Consider the following 15,063-nt stretch of genomic DNA (forward strand, 5'->3'; position numbering starts at 1 on the left):
AATGCACAACACACGCAATGCTCGCATGGACACGATACCCTCCCAAATCAACGTGCATCGCAAGGAGCTCCGAACGGCATCAAAAATGCTGAAGCAGCAGTGTGTGTGGAAATGGGCAGCCGCTTTGACCTTCTTATTGTTCTGTCCGGCGTTTTGCTGAGCGGTGGCAAATTTTTTCCCCAACAATAACATCAAAGTGAGTCTCGTGGTATTTTTTTTTACGTCAATGACGTCATATCGTTTGTCATTAGTGGCTTTATTATTACTGTTGGTGTTCCTGACGTGGTCGCTTTTGAAATGTCTCCTCCTATGGTTTGGGACACCCACGCACCACTCATCTCAGTCAGCATCTCTTCATGTGGCGGAGAGGAGAATTCAACCTCCAGGACTCAGCTCAACCGTTCGGCAAACCCGGCCAAAGCTAAGCCGTGAGTCTTCAGCCGGGCATGAGTGAGGAACACCTCCCCCGCTCACCTGTCCAGGTGTGCTGCTATAATTAGGGAGCAACTGGATTGCTCTGCACCAGAAGGATTGTGGGAATCCGGAGGGTGGGTGGGTGGGGTGTCCCCGGTGACCGAGCTGGGAGAAGAAGTCGAACTTTAAATTTCGAGCCCACGAAAAATGCTGTCTGGGAGCGGAGGAGGTGTCGCACCCTCCCGTGGATGAAGCGTGCCTGTTATTGACAAGGGCGTGAGACCGGAGACTTAGCGTGGACCCAACTTCGAATTCGTTTATTGGGATCACGGCAAGGAGCGAGCAAGACCGTAGTCGGGGATGGGCGCGGGTCGACCGAGGAGCAGACGTCGTTCTTGGGGCGAGACGGGAGACGAGGTCGAAGGAGCAAAGCCGGAGATCTGGAACCGTGGACGATGGACTCTGGGAACGAGGGGCAAGGGATGAAGAGGATAAGGAGGTAGGTGAGGATTCTGGTCGTAGCGCAGAAGAAGCGGTTTTACTCGAAGAGGTTCCGCAACCAGGTGTGCAGGAACGGCCTTTTCATACCCTGCTGCTCTGATTGTTGGCTGGTGCGGGTATTCGGCGCGAGGTCGTGGGCGTGACGGTGTCCCCTTTCTGCGATTGACAGAAGCCCCCCAGTGAGCGACGCCAAACACCTTAGTCAGCACTCCTCAAAGCCCTGCTGGAATATACACATCAATACGAGTTATTTAGCGGTTATGCACCCTTTTTTTTTCTTTTTGTCAAATCACTGTATTGTATCTCCAATTTAAGTGAACGATCTGTTCGTGGTTTGAGCTTCAATGAGTAGATGCATAATAAATAAACGGAAGACAAAACCAAAGGAGGAAAGCGACGTTGTGTTGTTGCTCGTCGGAGGTTTATATTCGAAGCAGCCTGGGGGCTCTTGTTCTGTATTTTTCACATTTTTAGGTGCAGATAAGACGTTCCATTTTGGCATCTTCCTCCAAGCTCACACGTGGGCCGTTCCCTGATGAAACACACACACACACACACACACACACACAGGCAATTTCTCCTGAGTCTCCAGTACAAACAGTAACACTGTTGTTCACTCAACCCCAGCAGATGGAGTCTCTCTTCAGCGGTTCTGTCAACACTGTCCATGACCCAAGGGTTTCTCTCACTCCATGGACTGGAACAAGGCCTTTCAGACAGCTTTCCCACTTGCCATCAGACCCTGCAAGGAGGCTTCTTGTGTGTGTGTGTGTGTGTGTGTGTGTCTGGAGGGGGGGCGGGTGCGAGGCGGCCAGGCCATGTGGCCTGTGTTGGTAAACACTCTCTGGCGCTCCTTGGCGCGGGGCTGCCGTCCACTGGAGAGCCACCGGCGGCTGGGTCACGTGGAGAATGAGCGACTTCTCCACAAAAACACGGCGGATCTTTCCTGCTTAGCAGCTGCGCCGGTTTCCGTGGCAACCACGCAGCACAAAGCGACGCGAGCCGGAGAGCGTGTAACCTTTTATATCTGCTCGGGGGGGTCCGTCCAAACAGAGTTTCGCTAATGGACACAATGATGCCTTTTATCACGCTTTGTGCGATATGTTTGCAGCCACAAGAATAAATCGGACGCACAATGAGAACAGGAAAGACGGCACCGAGGTGCCAGAAATAAACATTTGAGCTGAGATGCCTTATCGGCAGCACTCGTTTACACAAATCTTAATTCTACATGGATTTACAAGTGTGACAACGGGTGGCAGGTAGTGTAGTGGGTAGTGCCACTGCCTTGTACTCAACGGGCCCCTGCTTGAATCCCATAGCTACAGTACCTTTGAGCGAGGTACTTACCTTCAGTGGATTTAGTAAAAATTACCCAACTGTACAAATGGGTAAAATAACTGGAAGCAACCAAAAACTGTACTGTAAGTCATCTAAATGAATAAACAGTAAGGTTAAAATACAAAATTTGGCGCAAATACAGCCCAAAATCACTGCCTTAAAGCACCGAGGACACAAGCATAAACTTCTTATTGAAATATCTAGGCCTGCAGCTGTTCATTTACATAAATTTGTGAAAAATCTGCCATTTATAATACACCTAAGCAAAGTGCAAAAGTTGTGCTTGATTGAAAAGCAAAGCATTTCATTGAATTATATAAATATAAAACCTTAAATACAGGGGCGGGCACGGAGGCACAGCGGGTTTGGCCAGGGTCTGCTCTGCGGTTGGTCTGGGGTTCGAGCCCTGCTTGGAGTGCCCTGCAGTGGACTGGCGTCCTGCCCGGGGTTTGTCCTCCCGCACCGTGTGTTGCCGGGTTAGGCTCCAGTTTGCCACGACCCCGCTCGGGACGAGCAGTTGTAGCCTTTGTGTGAGTGTGTCTACACGTTTACATTTATTCATTTAGCAGACGCTTTTCTCCAAAGCGACGTACATCACAGAGAATACAATTTGTATATTAGGGGAAAGAGAAACATAGTTGCAGGCGTGTGACTTGTTAAGTAGAGTTGGTTTGTCTCTTTCCACCATACGCACCAATGTTCATCACACAAGTGATGAACTCTCTTATTACAATAAGGAAATGGTCTGATGCCTCTAAAGATAAGTCCCCGCATAAAAAGACTTTAACAGTGGAACGAGATGACCATGTTCTCATTGTGAGGAGGCAGAGGATTGTGGGACCTGACGGTTTCACTCTCCTGCAATGTGCGAGAAAGTGGGCCGGCGAGGGACGGGTTCCAGGACAGGCGAGAGTGTAGGGCGTCAGCCCAAGCGGAACTGTAAATTCCACTAACTCTACCCTGTAGACATTGTCTCAAGGCACCCTGATTGTCTAGGAGCACCATGAGGTTCTCTGGATGTGTCAAAGTGCTTTCGGTGTCTGCGGATGCCCTAAGGGTCTTTAATCTACAAACCCCTGGCTCCCTGAGTGTCCATGAGTGACCTCAGTGTTTCTGTGTACACTGGGTGTCTCTAGGTGTCTACGGATGCCCCGTGTGTCTTCCGTGGTGCTCTGGGAGTCTCGAGGTTCCCTGGGTGTCTCTATGCACCCTGTGTGTCTCTGAAGGTGTAAATGTGCTCTGGGTGTTTATGGACAGCATGAATGTCTTTTTTGGCTACACTGGGTATCTCTGGGTACCTTGGTTGTTTCGGACTACTCTGGATGCCTTGGGGTACGCTGAGTATCTTCTGCTGCTTTTGGCATCTCAGGGTGTCCTGGGTATCTCTGGATGTGTCAAGGTGCTCTGAGTCTCTATCGCTGCCCTGAGTCTCTTTTTGATGTAATCTGCACGTCTCAAGATACTCTGGGCATGTCAGGGTACCTTGGGTTTTTGAAGGTGCCCTTGATACATCTGTGTCTACTAGTGCCACGAGTATCTTTTTGTGGTCCAGATGTCGCAGGGTATTGAGTGTGTCTGGGTACCCTGGGATTTTCGACATACCTTTGTTATCTCTTGGTGCCCTGAGTGTTGTCTTGTGGAACTCTGGGAGTCTCGAGGTTCCCTGGGGGTCCTGGGGTGCTGGAGTGTCTGGAGGTACTCTGGGTGTCTCGGGGTACTTGTCCCAAGGTTGTTCCAAAGATTCCCTGAGTGTCTTGGAGTCCTCTGGATGTCTTAGGGTACTCTGGGTATCTCAAGATACCTTGGTTGTCTCGGGGTGCCCTGGGTAGCTCTGGGTTTTCTACATGCTGAAAGTTGAGACCAGCTGAAGGCTTCGGAGTTCACTCCCAGCTGTCGCTCACTCTGCATTCCTGTACCCGCCAGTGAGGGTTCCACCAGACCACAGCTGTGATGTTGAACCTGATCCCATCAATCAATGTAAAGCCTTCGATTCATTACGCAAGCCAAGCCGCTCTCGGCTCGACACAAAACACACAAAAGGATCACATAAGCAAACACAAAAAACGGAATGCTCACGATGATGAAACTCAGTCTCACGTTTTTTGAAGCCCACCCCCCGAGCCTTGAACACATTGTAAAATCTCTGCAAAAGGGGTCTGAATGAGAGCTTTCAGACAGGCCACACAGCGGCTAGCACTCCGTCAGCCCTTTTCACGGCGATGAAAATCATGATTGACGCATACGCCTTGAGAACTTTGTTTCATCCTCTATTTATTTCTTAACATGAGGTATTTCAAAGTGCTATGAGCTGCAGCACTAAAACGAACATATTACAAAAAAAAAAAAAAAAACATTTCAGTTTACCCAGTTCTATGCACCCAGAAGTAACAAATATATAAACAGGAAGAGAAAAGGCAAGGTAAATATGTATAGAGTAAATTTCTGTACAAAAGATTCATTTTAGAGCAAAAAGGATAAAGTAATATCTACTCAGAACTCATTTTCATACGAAAATATAAGCATCAAATTTAGTATGTATCAGCGTCACACTAAAGTATAGAGGTGTGTAAGAATTAGTATGGTACAAAATGGAGAGGAATCAAAACAATATGCTGTTATATTACGAAGGTGTATGATCCTCAAACATTGAGGTATTACAGTACTTTTCAGATATATAAACTTCCAGTCTAGAGTTGGCATCTTCGACATAGAAAACAATGCAAACGTATATAAAAAAAAAGGCAAGGCTGCGTAAATAGTATTTACAAAAGTGAAGGATGTACGACGTGAAGGTGCATCCGAGTACATCCGCATTTCCGAGCACCGGTGAAACAGAGGAACAAACGACATCGACAGTGATGATTATTGCATGAATGTCCTTTGCGGTTTCGCGGTGAAGCTGTGAAGGCATAGTGAGGTCCGGTGGTTTTCCTGCGTTCGACCTTCGACCCGCCACCAGCTACATCTTCGATAGGTAACAGCGTGGCCGGCGTCAACCTGAATAAAAAACGTCTTTAAGAAAAAAAACGAAAAAGAAAAAACGTGGGCGAGCCATTTCACTCTGGATTTTTTTCTAAACATTGTGACTGGATTGAATTTTAACCCAACATTCGTAACGTCAAAAAATGTGCAAACGTGGCAGTGAGGGTCCGTGGGGGGTGGGGCGGGGGGTGCGAAGGGGCCGAGGCGGAGGCCTTCAGCGAGTCCTGGCCTGCTCCAGTCGTTTCATCAGCTGCTGCCGTCGGACCTGCAGCCGGTCTTTCTCGAGCTGCAACCGGCGCTCGTCCGCCTCCAGAGCGCGCAGGAACTCGGCCGCCTTCTTCAGGATGACCACTTTGGCCGCCTTCTCGTTGCACGCCAGCTCGGGAACGTGGTCCCGCAGCGTCAGGAAGCTGGAGCGCAGGTCGTTGCGTCGCTGCCGCTCCAGGATGTTGTGGTTGCGCCGGCGCTCGCTGTCCTCCGAGTCGGAACCCCTGGGGCTGTCGCTCTTCCTCGGCCTCGGGGGCGCTCCCGAGTGGCCGGCGACCTTGACGCAGCGCGGTGGCTCCGCTTTCGCTCTCTTGGGGGGAGCGGGAGGATCTTCCTCCTCGGCGAAAGGGGACGGCGCCGCATAGTTGTGCTGCTGGTGGATGGGGGCGCCGCGCTTCAGGATCAGCTCCTGCGGCGAGCGGCTCGTAGCCTGTCCTCCTGCTCCGCACTTGGGTCTCGCGGCCCCCGGTGCTCCTGCTGCCCCCGCTGGCAGCTTTGCGGCACTGCAGCGCCTCTTCTCCACCGTCACCACATCGATCTCCTCCTCTTCCTCTCCGTCATCCTCGTCGTCTTCATCATCCTCATCTAAAGGGAAAGAAGAGGGTTCTGTGAGCTCCGGGGCTTTTCTTTGGGCAGCAGAAATGTCCCGAGAATGCCAGGAATGTGTGCGAAAAGTCACAGGGCCGTACTTGTGACGCAAGTGCGTAACGGTTGCTCAATGCTCTTATCTGTCCCGAAGGCCCCGTAGCGCCTCATATAAGTCAACGGTTTGACAGATCACTGTGCCGTCGCCTCCTCGTATGACAGCAGCCATGGTTCGAGGACTAAATGCAGTCGTTTTATCTTTCTACGGCTCAGAATTAAAAAAAAAATAAACGTGGGGAAAAATCACACGAGAACATTGGGAGTTCGCAAAATTCAGACTACCCGTGATCTTCGCTTCAAGACGTTGGTTTTCGATCTCTAATATTAACGTGATGTGTCTCCTTTGGTGTACTGACAGGTCCTGGGGAGAGAAGAATGCGTTCCTGTGATTTGGCCCCGCCTTCTACAGATCGCATTTCGGTATGTATTGAAATGACTCTTTTTTCCAAAACAAAAATGCCACTTAAACATATAATTTTTAAAATATTTATTTCTCTAAATGAAACTTTCGATTATTCCGTTTCTACACCTGGCTCATTTTTACAGCATCGGTCCTGGGCAAGTACCTTGATTCCAGGCACTGCAGCAGGAGCGACTGTTCAAATCCCGGTTCTTTGACTCCAAGGCAACGGCTCTAACCACTACGCCACCTGCTGCCCCGCGTTACGACCGCGTCTTTGAAACGCGGGAGACGGGAAGCCGACCGTGCGCCGAGGAGAGGCGAAGATAAACGCGTTTGTGTGGAAACGCCACATGGCAAACGCGCGCCCGCCCCGCGCTGGGCTCCCGTACAAAAGCCGGGCCCCGTTTTTCCTCCCCGGTGTGCTGCAGGGGAGGAGCGCGCCAGAAAGCCGCATAATTGGCAGAATCACCCCGTGCGAGACTCGCTGCGGCGGCGGCAGTTGGTGGGTTTCCTTAAGCCCGAGTTCTGGAGGGGCGCCAGGGAGACAGCTGTTGGGGGCGATCTGTTGTTGGGAGCTGTCAGCTTTTAAAGAGGCAGGAGCCCCTGAGCCAGAGCGCTCCGCCGCCACACAAAGGGCCCGGAGCTGCGGCCATTTGGGCCTTTAAAGTGCTCACGGTGTGCAAATGGCTCTCTCTCTCTCTCTCACACACGCCCGCACGCACACACACACACATCCTGCTTAAAGGACAAATGCAGATTCATCTGCATTAGTTAAATAAGAATGCGATGCAGCTGACGATTGCACCCTTCTTTTATGAAGGGAAAACGAACCCATTTGACACTTTACTCCAAAACGACTTATAATGTTAACACACACACACACGCACGCACGCACGCACACACATGCAGTCTGAAGCCACTTGTCCTGGGCGAGGGTTGCGGCAAGCCGGAGTCTAGCCTGGCGGCACGGGGGGAAACGCCCAGGGTGGGATGCCGATCCGCCACCCGAAGCGGGACTCGAACTCCTGACCCGACACAGAGCGGGACCCAGCCAACCCGCTGCACCACCACACCCCCCCCCACTTTACAATGTTAAGCTATTTATAATTACTTGTCCATTTACACAACTCTCTAATTTTGAGCTAAGTTCCATTCTCAAGGGTTCTACAGCTGGAGGTGGGATTCAAACCTACAACCTTCGGGGCAAAAGGCAGCAGCTCCAAGCACTACACTACCAGCTGCCCTGTAGCTGGGAAGCCACCAAGACCCAAGTCAAATTATTAATATAATAATCGCCAACTGTACCTTCCATCGGACTGAACACGCTGGGTTGCTGTAACGATCCAGGACCACGCGCACACAGCCTGATGACTCACTCTGAGGACCCACATGGACCACCCCCCGAAAAGACAACGACCCTTCGGAGCCCCTTGTTCCACTTTCGCCAGTAAGCTGCATGTCTGCAGCGCTGCCAAGTGGGTTTAAGTTCCAGTTTAAGACGAGCGGTCCAGACCCATGGTCCAGATGACATGTCTACCACCACCTACTGGCAGGATGCGTGCCTGCCTGCCACACACCAGCTGCGGTGTTAATCCCAGGTGTTACCGGAGGGAATAAAGTGCGTAGGCTGCACACCCCACCAGTGGGGTCATGACAGGGACACATACAAGAGCAGTACCGTGCTGAGTTACATCTCTCCCAGCACGTCACGGGTTCGCGAGTGAGCTCCGTCTGTGGTTGGTGTTGGGACTAAATGTCGAGCCGGTGACCGCGAGGGTGTGAGGTCTCACCCGAGTCGCTCCGTGGATCATCCTTGCGGCCGCTGTCCATCTCAGTGGCACGGGGTGCCTTGGGGGGCGCGGCCCTGGGTGCGAAGGGGAGCACAGCACGCGGGTCCACGCACTCCGCCACACGGCCGTCCCGCTTCGTCCCGTGACCGAGGCGAGCGGCCCCCGCCCCCGTCGACGTGGCTCTGCCCAGCTTCTCGGTGACGGCACGCTCCAGCTTCTCCCGCGCCGAGAAGCCGCTCCACATGCAGTCCTGCAGGATGATGGAGCTGCCGTCCCGCGCCGGTTCCGACCCAAACAGGTCCCCCTCGGGCGCCCCCCACAGCTCGTCTTCGGGCAGGAGGAGCAGCTCCGAGGCCCAGTCCGAGGGGTCAGAGGCTCCGAGCCCCCCCGGGACGCCGGATCTGCTGGGGGAGAGGGGGGGCGTGGGCAGCAGCTCGAACTTCTTCCAGATGTCCTCCCCCGGGGGCGCGCAGTCGGGGCCGAACGGGTAGAAGTCGTCCTCGTCGGGGTAGAAGCAGGGCTGCAGGGAGTCGAACTGCAGGTCCGACGGCATCGTGGTCCTCTGGGGCAGTCCTGGAACCGAAGGGGGTCACACTGTCACTCTGAGACACGCTGTAGCGCTGACACACTGACACACTATTACACTGCTAAACACTGACACTGTGATACACCGTTACGCTGATACTTTGATTCGTTATTACACTCCTAAACACTGACACACTGACAAACTGATACTTTCATTCACTATTACGCTCTAAACACTGATAAAGTGTGACACTGACACACCGGCATACCATTACGCTACTAAACACGATACACTTTTACACTGATACTCCAATACGTTACACTCCTAAACACTGATACACTACAACACTGACACTGACACATTGTTACACTCCTAAGCAATGATACTCTGTAACACTGACACACTGATACACCATTGCACTACTAAACACCAATACACTTTTACACTGATACTCTGATACATTGTTACACTCCTGCACAGTAATGCACTATAACACTGACACTCTGGTATATTGTTACACTCTTAAGCACTTATATAGTGTAGCTCTGACACACTGATACATTGTTATACTCCTAAACACTGACACACATCTACAGACTGATTGTTACACTGACGACACACTGACTTACAGCATTAAGATGTCCCACTGACACACTGTCACTCCGTTATTCTGACACACATTGTCCCACTGACACACTGCCCCACTGACACACACTGTCACACTGACTTATCTGGTGAAAAGCTGGAATACAAGGAGAGCTCAGTGTCCTCATGGTAAAAACAGGACAATCCAGCCATTTACACTGATTTTAATATTAATCAAATGCACACAAAGAAACAGCGACCTCCTTATATATATATATATATTACATACATGTACATATATTTTACACAGTACCTTAATATATATTGTGTAATTTCTAATAAATATATTACACTATTACAGAGTATATATATTTCCCCATTTATCTAATGGTTTATGAGCTTTATACATTATTTATAATTATTTACCCATTTATACTCTTGGGTAATTTTTACTGTGTCATTAGGGTGAGTACCCTGATAAAAGGGGCGGTACTGGCATTCAGATATAAAGCCAGGTTTTTCAAGCTGAAGACAGCAGCTCTAACCAGTACGCCACCTACTGCCCCAAAATATATACAAATTTTAAACAATTGTATAGTATTACTCTAGTAAGTTTAGATGTCTGACTCTGTCCTGTGTGACTGGAACGGTCAGAGTCCACTGCTGCAGTGTGGGCGGTAGAGCCTCACACACCCCCACATCACACGGCCTCACGCACCGTCGCACAGCCTTACCTGTCGGCGTGCAGAGGAGTCCAAGCAGCGCGCACCGGTGGTGGACTTGAGAGGAGATCTCAGCGAGAACCTCGGGTTGGACCTCAGGATGGAGCTCAGGTTGGACCTCTTGCTGGACCGTGCCGCGGACCCGATCCCCACGTCCTGCTCCTCTCCCGCAGCCCAAGCCCACTGTGTGGAGGAAAGCCCACCTCAGTTGAAAGTTATTCAGCAAAGAGAGACTCTCCTCCCACAGGGGGCGGGGCTTGCGGCCTGCGCTCGCCCCGCCCCTTCCCCACCCCTCCCCCCTCCTATTGTAGCCTGATTTAAAACCGAACAGGGAGGGAAGGAGGATCTCAGACCCCGAACAGCAAACCGCACGAGTTGCGTTCACTCATCATCATGTTCTCCCCCTTTTTTCGAAGCACTCTGCAGGAGAAACGGCCACTGCGGATACGAATTCACTCACACACGCGCGCACACGTCACTCACATCCTGCGGTCACATCACACTCGTAGAGGTGTCGAACCCGCTCGGTGCCTACGTTCCGGGAAAATCACACACGTCTCCTTTTCAGAGTGGGGAGGTTCGGCTCGGGAGCATGGAGGGCTTTGCGGACTGCGCCCCCTCGTGGACGGACTTGGAACTCGCACGCTGCCTTCTCTTCTCACAGCCGCAGCGCAGTTATTAGTGCTCCGTTGGCGATTAATTGATGTTGCTCATGAGCGATTGCTTTCCATGCCCCAGAAAGCACCGCGCACGCATTATCTGCCCCCCAGCAGGCCCACCCCACACCCATACGTGTTAAAACCGGAGCACTTTGAGCCCAGATGGAGGGGATGCGCTCAGTTATCGGACTGGAGTGCAGGATATGGAGGATAAAAGTGACACAGATGAGTGACACGACCGACACAGGTAACATGAATGAGTGACACGAGTGATATGAGTAGAAGAGACAGATGAGTCAGATGAAGAAAACAGAGATCAGAGATAAGAATGGAATGAGAGGCATGAGAGATGAGTGATCTCATGAGTGAGATGAGTGACCTCAGTAACACAAGTGAGTTGGGTGACATGAGTGACATGAGCCACCTGATATAAATGAGATGAGTGATGTAAGTGACAAGGACGATATAAAAGATAAACGCGGTACAAATGAGATGAATGAGATGGATGACACAAAAGAGATGAGTGACATGAGCAGTGCGGCAAAATGTGGAAATTGTATTTCTGACAGCGAGGTGTTTTCCGTGCCAGATTCGTGCATCGCTGCTCCACTGGGACAGCTGGACTGATGGATTCATTCATGTGAGGGGAAGATAAAGTCATCAATATCACAGATAGGAGAATATGACTGAAAAAAAAATTCGCATTTCTCAATGAAGGACGTCCACCAACTCCCCCCAATCTGCTTCCGCACAAATCCGCCCCACAGAAATGTAAGGCGTTCGATTTCTGATGGTCCTTTATGGTTTCGTTGGTGTGGCATTAAATGTAGAAGCAGACATGATCGGAAGAACATTCTCTGATCTCCGAGAAGATCTTTCGCAGTCCAAGTTATCGCGTGAGATGGTTCCGTGTTCGCCTTGTCGGAGTCACTTTGCCGTCCGGACTGAACACGTCGACTGTGAGGACCTGTCCGCACAAGCAGTGGATGGTCCACCTTCTCTGAGATGGACCTCCAGCCCAGTGATCAGATGGGAAGGTCAATCATCTGAGGGGTCAAACACACTCAACTGCGCGGGACGATCACATGGTCCATCTCCTATCTTCTCCAACACAACGCTCTCCTCCCACCGCAACCGCCCTACCCAAACTACAGTGAACCACAGTGACCCTGAAAAGCTGGGTTTCTTCCTTCCCGTTCACACTCTGGCAAACTCCTTTGGTCCACCGCAGGACGGTCTGCGGTTGGTTGATTCATGAACACCAGACGCATCCTTGTCAGGAATAATTTACTACGGGTTAATGAGAGCTCGCAGTAATAACAGTAATAAGAAAGATCCGTATGGAAATGTGAGCAATGAAGGCAACAATCCGTCCTTCTCGAAAAATGACTCACGACCTCGGTCGTTGAGAGAACATGACAGACTAGGCTCTCAGAGCCAGCCTGATCGCAACTATGATTCATATCAGAAATCGGCCTCGTATTGTGAAGCCAAAGCTCCATCTTCACAGTTTATTCACACACATTTATAGTACTTAACAGCAAGTTTAAACAAATCGAGTCTCACCAAAACCTTGAGGAAAGTTACAACAGATAGAAACATTATTCGCATAGAACGACTGCATGTAAAACACACAATAACATTTTTGTCATATCTTACTTAAGTGTCTTCAGGAATATATATAACACGTAAGCCAACACAAATGAGTTTGGAATAGTCAGATTATTTAGATTATCACGCATAATCCCTTAATTAAGTGATTTATAAACAATGTAGCTGCGTTAACGAGGGTTGATCGTTTTGTGTTGTCATGACGACCGATTTCCCTTCTCCGTACTGCACCTCCTGCAATGACCCGCAAAGACAATTAGCTCTGATCTCTGCTTTGATACCACCTCCAGACCTACTCGTAAATTCCATGGCTCATATTGGCGGGAGACATCCTGCCATAAATCTCGTATTTCACCATATCCCTGACCCCACAGGAGCCTAAACGTAGTACAGCTACCTGTCCATGTGAGTGGTGAGGTTACCCACTTACACTAAGAAGTGGACATTCAGAACTTCAAGAACTTGGGTGTAGAGTCCAAAACAGAGGCTTTTCTGGCACCGGGCGAATGGTTCGTCCCCCATGTTCATTACACAGAGTAACAGGTGCAATTCCTCTAGGTGAGCTCCTCACCTCCGTATGTTTGCATCCAACTAAAGCGACACGGACTGAAGGGGTTTTGTCAGAAAAGTACACTGTGGCATGTGGAGCGGAGACACCAATACAAGGTAACCTTTGCAACTGGTCACCGTGCTTCCCCAACACATGCATCTAGTTGCCATAACTCCCCATTTTCTACTTAAAGCCCACTGTGGAGAGAACGAGAGAATCCAAAAGACAACACTTCTGGAGTTTAACTCTACCATATTTACCCTTTGTTTTGCCTTTCTTTCACGCCACATTCCAGTCCCATATTTGTGAAAATAAAGCCTCCTATTCAGTTCAACAAACCCGAGTTTGTACGTCACAAACTCCGTCCTCAAAACAAATGTAACATATTTTTTTAACATATGTGACACAAGTAAACCTTGTAATAATTATTATACTCATCTTACAGCGTCTTTCGAAATGACAGCAGACGATTTGCTATTAGTAAGAAATAAAGGCAATAAGTGTCACTGCATGGTTATTAAAGAGACTTGGTCCTTTTTTTAGTTTATTATATTCAAACTGGGGGGTGCACCACAGTCCTGCTCTCCGGTGGGTCTGGGGTTCAAGTACCGCTTGGGGTGCCTTGCGACGGGCTGGCGTCCCGTCCTGGGTGTGTCCCCTCCGGCCTTACGCCCTGTGTTACCGGGTTGGCTCCAGTTCCCTGCGACCCTGTATGGGACAAGCGGTTCTGAAAATGTGTGTGTGTGTATTCAAACTGCTCTCAATTAAATCTTGTATTTATTTATATGACACTTTTCCTTAAAGCGACTTTCACAGTCAAGCTGTTTGCAGTGATTTATGCATTTAAAGAGCAGGGTAATTTTTACGTATCAATTCAGTTCACGTGAAAGCAAGGTGAGACCGGTCGACCCAGACGACATCTCAGTCCGCAGATGTACCCATCCACAGGCATCACATTCAAAGCGGCAACCCTGGAGCCGGCAGACAACAACACGAGCCATCATGTCTCATGAAGCCAAGCCAAAACTTAGCCACCACTGGTACTCAAATCCCACGACCAGACTCAATCCTTCACCAGGTCTTCAGCAGAACATTGCAGATGACATTCAGAATGCAGCCATGCATCAACCCTTTAAAGAGCACACTTCAGCATTTTTAAAACAGTATATATATATATATATATATATATATATATATATACGGTGCTCTCATGAGGACACTTTCAGTAAATTATAGAAATTATACAGTATATAAAATAACTGGCTACTGCAGTGACATTGAGAAGCAGCTTGTTTCACTTGGGCTGATTTAGCTCATGCTAATGAGTGCAGATTCTTCTTTATGCTAATCAGCCATATGTTCCTCCGTATTTCTCTTACTGACATCATCAGAATGTCACATTTCAATGGCATAAACTAAGACTTTTGTTGAGTCTAAGTAGCTCTGGGCAGAACCACATATTTAAACTGTGGACTGTGGAGAATGTCCAGTCCTACCGCAGATAAAGGTCAGACAAGGTGTACGGAAATTCATGCACTAACATTAATATAGCACAGTTGCATGGTTTTTTTTTTTTTGCTCAGCAATCAAGACGTAGAGGATTTGCTGTGAAAATAAATCAACTCGTTTTCATTGCCACGCTACTCCACCACTTTCTTTGTTGGTGTTGCTGTTCCTCTAGTTCTTATAGAACATTACAGGGCTTCCTATAATGGTAGAGCTTTGCTTGGACTCAATACTGCAAACTCTTGCGTGTGTGTGTGTGTGTGTGTGTGTGTGTGTGTGTGTGTTAACCAAAGAGCTTTCAAGGTTCTTATTAAAGGTTAACAGCGTATTCTGGACTTTATGGACTTCAGCATGCATGTTGGTAGTGATGGAGATACCAGGAGGGGCTTGGCTGGGAGGAAATACTTGCTGTATCTGCACCCGAGTGTTAAATGGGCTTCTGTACCAGTCAATCACTGTCTACAACACACACTCTGTTGGAAGGCAAAGGTGTACCTGGTACCAGAGCACCTGGGGTCAATAGTCTACGAACAATGCGTCTCTATGTTCTGGACTCTTCTG

At 49.5% G+C, this 15,063-nt stretch overlaps 1 protein-coding gene across 1 annotated transcript; it reads right to left on the bottom strand.

Annotated features, from left to right (window-relative positions):
- Nucleotides 1-5,278: 5,278 nt before the first annotated feature.
- On the bottom strand, nt 5,279-9,709 carry mycn (MYCN proto-oncogene, bHLH transcription factor). The gene is made up of 2 exons (XM_029258907.1): nt 8,344-9,709; nt 5,279-6,090 (listed from the first exon to the last, which is right to left on the bottom strand). Exons 1-2 carry the CDS (start codon nt 8,894-8,896, stop codon nt 5,453-5,455), a joined length of 1,191 nt encoding a protein of 396 aa, XP_029114740.1. The 5' UTR covers nt 8,897-9,709; the 3' UTR covers nt 5,279-5,452.
- Between the last annotated feature and the right edge of the window lie 5,354 nt (nt 9,710-15,063).

This window comes from Scleropages formosus, chromosome 1 (assembly GCF_900964775.1).
Source record: "Scleropages formosus chromosome 1, fSclFor1.1, whole genome shotgun sequence".
NCBI classification, from domain to species: domain Eukaryota; kingdom Metazoa; phylum Chordata; class Actinopteri; order Osteoglossiformes; family Osteoglossidae; genus Scleropages; species Scleropages formosus.